Source organism: Excalfactoria chinensis, chromosome 15 (genome assembly GCF_039878825.1).
Source record: "Excalfactoria chinensis isolate bCotChi1 chromosome 15, bCotChi1.hap2, whole genome shotgun sequence".
Lineage (NCBI taxonomy): Eukaryota > Metazoa > Chordata > Aves > Galliformes > Phasianidae > Excalfactoria > Excalfactoria chinensis.
The window spans coordinates 8,010,586-8,018,876 of NC_092839.1; the positions used below are offsets into that span (position 1 = coordinate 8,010,586).

The following is an 8,291-nucleotide window of genomic DNA, read 5'->3' on the forward strand; positions in this document are numbered from 1 at the left end:
CCATTTTAACATTTTGCAAGAGATTTTCATCCTTTTCCCCTACAGCCCCAGTTCTGCTGTAAACACTGAGCACTCCCAGTATGGCTGTCAGCTGCGTGGTTTCCTTTACACTGAAGCTGCCAGGAGATAAAAAAAAAACACTTAAGGTAACAGAATTCTCAAACCAGTGGCATAAAGACTTCTCGATGACATCTCCATCAATAGCACAACGTATGACACTTCTACCTGGTATCAAGCAAATCGATAAGAATAGGACGCATCCATTTGGAATCCAGTAATAGCAACAATAACGCTGGCTCTCCATCTTCTGCCTGCAAAATCTGCCGATCGCAGAATGGGAAACAGCCTCTCACATCCCCTCCCAAAATATCATTTTCTTTTTAAAGGGTAAAATGAGATGGGAAATATAATACATTGAGTGGTTGGCCTGCATGGGTCACAGTGATTCTCCAGAAGTCGCATGGGTTTGGTGCCGCAGCCAGAGGATGTTGCTCAAAGCTTCATGCAAACATAACAGCATTCCAGCAAGGCTACTGACGGCAGGTGGAAAACAGACATGCTGGGTAAATAAACCATAGGTATATGCATGCTCACCTGCATGCAGCGTAGGGGAAAGTGTTATAAAGACACATCAATACGACATGCATGTGGATGTGCATTCCAGGCAGATACAACGTCTGCGCATATAACTGCATAAATCAACACAACCTCATTGTAAGAGAGACTTCCATCAATAATCAATTGACTGCCGCTTGCTTGAAGGCAAACACAAGCACAATGAATTTCCTTGCTGGTACTGCAGAAGCAGAGGAAATAGTACCGCAGTGCACAGAAAAGTTCAGCACTAGTAAATTCTTGGGAACACCATTACTGTGATTATTGCTTGTGCAAAGATATGCCTGCCTCATTGTCATGTCTTATCCTACATCAAGCAAAGGCTGGTGGGCACCTTGCACTGCTGTCACCCAACTGAATTTGACCTTTTTTGGGTGACCGTGCTGCGGCGGGGGCTTCCCTACTTCTATGTGAAAGCAGGAATGAAGAAGTGCTGACCATGGGAGGTGGCGCAAGGCTTTAATAAGCACCGAAATTAAACAGATATAAGCTTTTTCTTTTTTGCTTTTAAATGTCAGCATGGCAACTTCTGGCAGGAGAAAATAGCAGGGGCTAAATATCTTGGGAGGCGGCGAGTTTTTAAGCCACGTAATGATGGCGATAAAAATCCGTAATGTCAGTTGCCTTGTGGCAATCAGCAAACATTTCGCATTATGCGCGCATCTTAAGGTTTGCGGCCAAAGACCAGATTTGCCTCTGTCTCATTAAAATAACGAATGCAGTCCGAATGGATCTGCAATGATTCACTGTACGTCACACTAAATCACGCCGCTTTTTGGAGCCAACTGACTATGGCCTCATTACTTTAGACAAAAGTGGGCTTGGAGGAAAAAAAACTGGGTGATGTTTGTTTGCTCGGCCATGTTTTTCCCCTTTGAAATACTCCAGGCAAAAGAGCAGAGAGTTCTTTCCCATTAGTGGCTGAGGAAGGTTGGGTTATATTCACAGTGCAGTTCCACGTTGCTGTATATAAACACACAAAACATCAGCACTGGCGTCAGGAGACAGAAATGAAGCAAATACAAATGGCATTAATGAGGCAGGCTCTAATGAACATGAATCACCGATGGAATTAAATATTTACAGTTAAAATAAAGCTGTTAAATAATAAACAGCTATTTAACTGCTCCACGAGGGCAGGCAGTTTGCAGACAGCCATGCTCTCGTTCCGATGGATAAGATCCCATGTACCTGTGTCTGCTGCAAATCTTCCTTCTGCTTTCAGTGCCTTAAGCAGAGTAAATATTAAAAGCTAATAAGCTAAATATCCCTGAAAATTACTGCTTTTCAGCGCTAATACTTAAGATTAATATATCTGGCTTTGAAGAGATGTTGGGAGTGAGGCTGGGAAGCATCAAGCACCTCAGGAATAAACAGTAACTCAGGCTTTCATAATAGCAGGAAGTGTTTAAAAATGAATCGGATCATTTTAAAACGGCATCATTATAAACAGAAAATATCAAGAGTTTGAGGGAGCGTCAAAGAATAAATGAGAAACGTGAGCTTTGACCCTGAAAAGAATATATAAAGGTGACGGGGGAACAATTGCTCAAAACATTTGAGTGAATGGCGAAGATCTTTCATATATATTCTTAGTTCTTATACTCGGTTCCATTTTCTTCCTTTTTTCCTTAATAAAGAGGAAACGCCTGATAGCAAACTATTCTTCCTAAAAAGAAACCAACGCCTTTGCAACGTCTATTCTGATAGCAAAAGATTTTGCTCTGCCCGCGTTATGAATTTCTTTCACGGAGGAGAAGAACTGAGAGGGAAGCATTCATGGAAGGACTGATTGAAAGGTTGTAAATCCCTGAGTCGTTCATCTCCCTTTGAACGGAATGCCAAAGGGGATTACAGATAAAGACATATCACAACCAAATTCACATTACTAAAATTACTGTAATCAAGAGTCTTTTCTGGCCTTAATCGGGATTAGAGAAAACAACAACAAACAAAAGAGTTTACTGTACAATACTCATCAAAACTCTACCAGCCCACAGACAACAGCGTAATAGCAGCACTGAATATTGGAAATAGGGTTTGGTGCGCGCTAGTGTCCTTTCAGGATCTTTCCCTTTGAGATGTGAGCAGTGCTTGCTCAGCTGATAGTTTGTACGGTAGGCAATAAGGAGAAGTAAAAATCATGCTGCTAAGTTTCAATAACACTGCAATATCTGAGCTCAGATTTTCAGGAGCACACACAGGAATCACCTGTTCGAATGCAGCTCCTGAATTGCAAGCACAGTAATTTGAGTCAGAACAAACTGGAAGGAAAGCTGCTGTCCAGAGCTCAGCCTTCCAACGTGCACTGCAGCTCTTCTGCTCCTGTGTTGGCAATAAGCAGGTTGGCTGACGAGCTGTGGAGGCTTTTAAGTGTAGTCTTTATCCACCGTGCCCTATGCTTTACAGTTATACTACAAGGCTAATGCGGTAAAGGGATCAAGCTTGCACAGATTTTTCTGGTCCTGTGGAGCCTCTTACAGAGGGCAGCATTATGCTGGGTTCAGAAAGCACCATCGGGCTCTGGAGCATCAGGCCCAGTCTTATTTTCACTAACATCACCAGAAATATCAGCAATTAGTAATGCAGCAGCAGAATTGGACCCTGCATTTTAAATTTGTTTTACTCCTGTAGCATGTCAACTTCTTTTTTTAAAGTGGAAAAAAAAAAAACAACACAGAAAAATATATGTAAAGAATGATCCTGAAAATGACCTGAGAACAACAAATTGCTTTGTAAAGCCTGGGAAATGAGATCAACAAAGCAACAACACAGACATTGTGATGGCCCATCAGAACAACAGCGCAAAGACTGAAGAGAGAGAGGAAAACTGGCTTCTTCCTAGAAACAACATCTGGTTTAACTGCTTGCTGCTATCTGAGGAAGGCAGGTGCAGCACCCTTAAACCTGTTGCCTTGCAGTATTTGGTTCAATGACATTTCACCTTGCAAGCTCAAGACATCATCACACTGTTAGTGCCAAACCTGGGCTGATGCAGAGCAAACTGAAAGCAGTTTCCAAGTTCCTCTTAGTAATGTTACACTGGCTGGTAAAACATTAGTTGCGGTCAGTGACTGGGAGAACTACCGAAGCAACAAGCAGGTGAGCAGCATCTCCTCTTTCCATCTCTTCCTAGTAAGTCTGAATCTGGTTGTTTTTGGAATTGAAAGAAAAACCGAGTGAGGTTAGAAAACAATATATTACCTTTCATTAAAGTTGGCATTGTCTCTTTCTGTCAAGTATGAACATACCAGGATAACAAGTAGATCAGAACACACGATCTGTATTTCAGTTCCATCCAAGCACACACCGTAAATCCTTCATAAAAAGCAACCAGGAATCTTAACAAGGACGTGAGAGCAGAAAAAGAGATTTCAGCATTTTGAAGCTCTTCCTTTATATGCTCTGAAACACCAACCGAAAAAATAAAAAGAGACATAAAACCTTACATAGAACACAATATATCTCTATATATATTTCATATGCCAGTGTGGGGAAAACCAACTGAGAATTCATGGCATCTCCTCCTCACAGTAACCACGCACACCTGCAAGGTTAACACCGATGTTTCACACACATAGATGCAACAGCCAGAAGCCTGGCTCACCCCGTCTCAGCAAAGCAGTACTGGGCATTCATTTGGCAGCAGTATTAGCAGCAGCTCAACGCAAAGTGTGTATCATACCAAACTAGATGCCTTCCTGTCAGCAGGAAACACGAAGGGCTCTCTATGGGTTCCAGCTCTGTGTAAGAAGAGTGAAAATCCTGCAAGCCCACGGCGGCTGGATTCAACTCCCAGAACTGAACTTTCCCAATAACCTGGAAGCCAGTCAGCTCACAGTCCAGCAGCACTTAGTTGCAGGCAGGGCTATGAATGGGCTTCCTTCCTTTTGGAAATTAATTACTCTTTAAAGTAGATTTTAATAATAATTCACGAGTTCCTGTAGTATTGCTTTGATAATTGCTACATTTCTGTTTCTAATAGCTCGCCTTTCACACAACTTACTCGAGCTTTCTATTTTTTTTTCCCCCTATTAAAACGTTCTTAAATAAAGGCTTTAACTTCTGCGTCTGAAATTAATCACTTCATTCAAAGTGGGTTCTCAAAGAGCCTTCTGAATATTGCAAGGACCCTCTGAAGGTAGCTGTTAGGATCCGAGGTAGATCCGGTAATAGGAGCAGGCTTTTTTCTCTCCTGGAAATTGCAGAAGTTAATCGCTGCACTAAAAATCATTGTTCCAAAAATAACTGTGAGACTGTGAAGACTTTTCTCAGCTCAGAAATTACGATGAGCCACTTTTCTATATAATTAGTTGAGGGAAAAAAAAAAAAGCAATTATAAATTCCAATGTTATAACCTTTTAACCAACACAAACTCATATTTAATATTAAGCTGTTGAGTGCTTCGTACCCCAACTATTTCAGCTTGGGTGAGAAGCAAACAGTTCAACCCTTTGCCATTTAAATATTCACAGCAGTGCGATTTTCCATAATTTTAAACAGAGTTAATGAACGTTTAGATCAAAATCGGGATTCTCTCCTCTAAATAGCTTCGGATAACAACTCAGACTGCAAAATACTGAGTGACTGCTGCTGATTTGCAGCGTCCAGTCATTTGTGCCTCAGTATTGGTTCTGGTTCACTTTCACTTCCTCAGATGCCTTTTAAGAATAACGTCAAGTCTTTACTGAAAGAGGTACAACCAATAAACTCGCCTGTTAAAAAAGAAGAAATGAAGATAGAAAAGTGGAAGTGAGCAAGAATGAATTGTGAGTATGCGTTTGTGAACCAAGCTTAACCACGCATTCATTTTCCAACACAAAAAAGTCTTTTGGATAGGTATTAATTAAAATTAAGTGCCACGGACAAGCAGCTTTAGAGGAGGGATGGCAGTCCTTTTCCAATTAGCATAACACTAACGACAGCCGTGGAAATTGGTTTAATAACCCTAAATAGTTACACCCCACTCCTAACACAAATGGCCACGGACAGCTCAAGCCCCTCAGGCTGCAACTGTACCAGTTTATGTGCTTGCTCTGACACGGGGCGGGCATTCCGATCTGAACAGAAATCACTGAATGTACCTCAATTACGATTATATAACGATTAGTGAAGCACACAAGGCACCAAAGCATTGAATATAATAAAAGAAAACCAAAGTAAACCAGTACAGCAGCATTCAAAACTTGGCCAGCAAGGTTACCCGCTTGGGAACTTGCACTAACACAATCAATACAAGATTATTCATTTAATCATTCATAGAGTGGCCCAAACCACACGCAGCTCTAGGATCACGGCGCAGACAGAACAGAAAACCAAGCCAAAGGGATGAGCAGAGTCTTTAAGCAGCTTCCTTCCCTGTCACATTACAACGAGCATCCTGGGAGCTAAGTTCAGTGCTAGAGCAGCCTGTTGTGAACACAGCTCCAGCACTGGCAGCAGGGCATTTGCCAGCAAGCGCTGAAATACACAACCTAAATCTGACATATTTATACCCTGCTCAGCTGTAAATAACAGGCACGAGCATCTTTTGGGTGCTTAGAATTCATGAAACAAACTGCGGAGATATCCCAAATCCCTGCTGATAAGGAGCTGAATGTCCAAAAAGCTTTTCAAAGTACGATTGTTTGCCTAACTTCACACCGGCCCCTGTGAAGCACTGCTGCAGCATCTCTTTAACTGGCTTAGCAGGGGCTGTGCTCTGACTACCAGCTGGCTTTACAGACATGTAGGACAGAGAAAACAGTTATTCATGTCTTTTATTTATTATAAATACATATAAATATGTTAAGTGACTTTTTTTGTTTGTTTGTTTTATGATGAGCAAAGGCTTTGGAAAAACCTGGAAAACTTAACCACGCTGAGAAACAGGCAAAAAGCAGGCATTAGCATACAATCAAAGAGTCCCCCTCAGTTCGAGAAATGTTCTTTTTAAAGCACAAGACTGCATGGTATTTTGAAGCATCCATTATTAGGCCAGGAGCATCAAGCTTCCTCCCTCCCGCAAGCTGAGCAAAAGGACTTTTGCACTGGGATTTGCGGGTGCAGTCAAACCCCATCTGGCTACATAGGAACCCCTAGTTTACGTGTGATCCTGAAACGTTGCATAGCTTTGGGGCTGGGTTTTGTTTCTTATAAGCTGTTTTTAACCCAGATCAATCATACCCCCCCAAAAAAAACCCCACTGAGGTTTCCATCACCAGATCTTCCCCCCCCACCCCTCTGTGTTTCTGGAGTTCAGTTTTAGAGCTGCTCAATAACTTCACGAGCAGAAATGTTATGTGCACAGTCCACCAACAGCACGGGAAGGAAACAACTCTATGGATGAAGCTGCACAGGGGAAGAACTAAATGAAATTAATAACGGGTGTGCTTTTTTGGGTTGGTGTAATGGCCAAATGTTTCCAATACCGGGTCCAGGGGAGAGGGGAGGTATAAGAGAAATGAACAAAAAGAAAACCCAGACTTAACTGACGGTAGGAAGCCGGGGCTGATGGCAGTGGAAAGAAAAGCACGGAAGTAAAAAGAAAAAAAAGAAAAAAAGAAAACTAAACCCGAGAAGAAGCCCAAAGAAGGCAGAAGTCAAGGCTTGTCGCTGCAGTGTTTGCAGAGCGCGGAGGCAGCTCCTGTGAAGGCAGTGCATTTCTCGGGGCAGCCGGGCAAGGCCGTGCCGGTGAAGGGATACACGGCCGACTGTCCGAAGGGGTTGAGGGTGGCGGGCAGCGGGGCGCTGAGGGCCTGGCCCTGGTTCAGGTAGGCCACCAACCGCCGCATCTCCTCCAGAGCCTGCGCCTGCATGAGGATGTAGTTCTTGGCCAGCAGCAGGGTGGCGATTTTGGAGAGTTTCCTCACCGAGGGGCTGTGGGCGTACGGGATGACGGAGCGCAGCCCGTCCAGCGCGTCGTTCAGGTCGTGCATCCGCCGCCGCTCCCGCGCGTTGATGCTGAGGCGCAGAGAGCGCTGCTCCTTGGGCTTCTTGCCCAGCGCCGCTGCCTTCAGCTTGCCCTCCCTCTCGAAGGCCGCGCCGCCCTTCACTCCGGCCTCGAAGCCGTCCTCCTCGTCGCCGCTCTGCTCGCCGCTGCTCTCCGCCGACTTGCCCAGCGCCCCGGGATGGAAGTCCGCCCCACCGCCCCCCGCGTAGGCGCCCCGCGGGCCCTCGGCGCCGCCGTAAGCGAAAGCCGACGGACCGTAGCCCGGGGCCAGCGCTAGGTACGCTTCGCCACCCAGCGACTTGAGCTCGGCCATCGCCGCCGCCGCCGCCACACCTCCGTGAGGAACCGAGAGGAGGCGGCTCCGCCGCTCCGCGCTGAGGGCGGGCTGTGAGGCGACCGCGGCCCCGCCGCCCCTTTATATAGCGGAGAACGGCCCGGCGGGATTCCCCCGCCGTCCAATCAGAGGGCAGCGAGGGGCGGCGGGCAGCGCCCCGCTGCGGGCACGGAGCGCCCCCCGGCCTCCAGCCTTGAGGCGGCGCCGCCTGAGGCAGCGCGGGACGGGGTGGCTGTGCAGGGCGGCCCGGTCGGGCCTGGGACAGCGGTCCTGTGGGGGCATTGCTGCCGTTCCCCGTGACACAAATCATGGCAGCAGAACACACACAGGGTACATAGCTGGGAAAGCAGCCCCAGCCCCGTGCTACTCCAAAGGCTGCGCTCAACTGTGTGGCTGTATGAGGGTCGGCGC

At 45.8% G+C, this 8,291-nt stretch overlaps 1 protein-coding gene across 1 annotated transcript; it reads right to left on the minus strand.

Annotated features, from left to right (window-relative positions):
• Nucleotides 1–5,874: 5,874 nt before the first annotated feature.
• Nucleotides 5,875–7,919, minus strand: BHLHE23 (basic helix-loop-helix family member e23). Its single transcript, XM_072350278.1, has one exon. It carries the CDS (start codon nt 7,857–7,859, stop codon nt 7,197–7,199), a length of 663 nt encoding a protein of 220 aa, XP_072206379.1. The 5' UTR covers nt 7,860–7,919; the 3' UTR covers nt 5,875–7,196.
• Between the last annotated feature and the right edge of the window lie 372 nt (nt 7,920–8,291).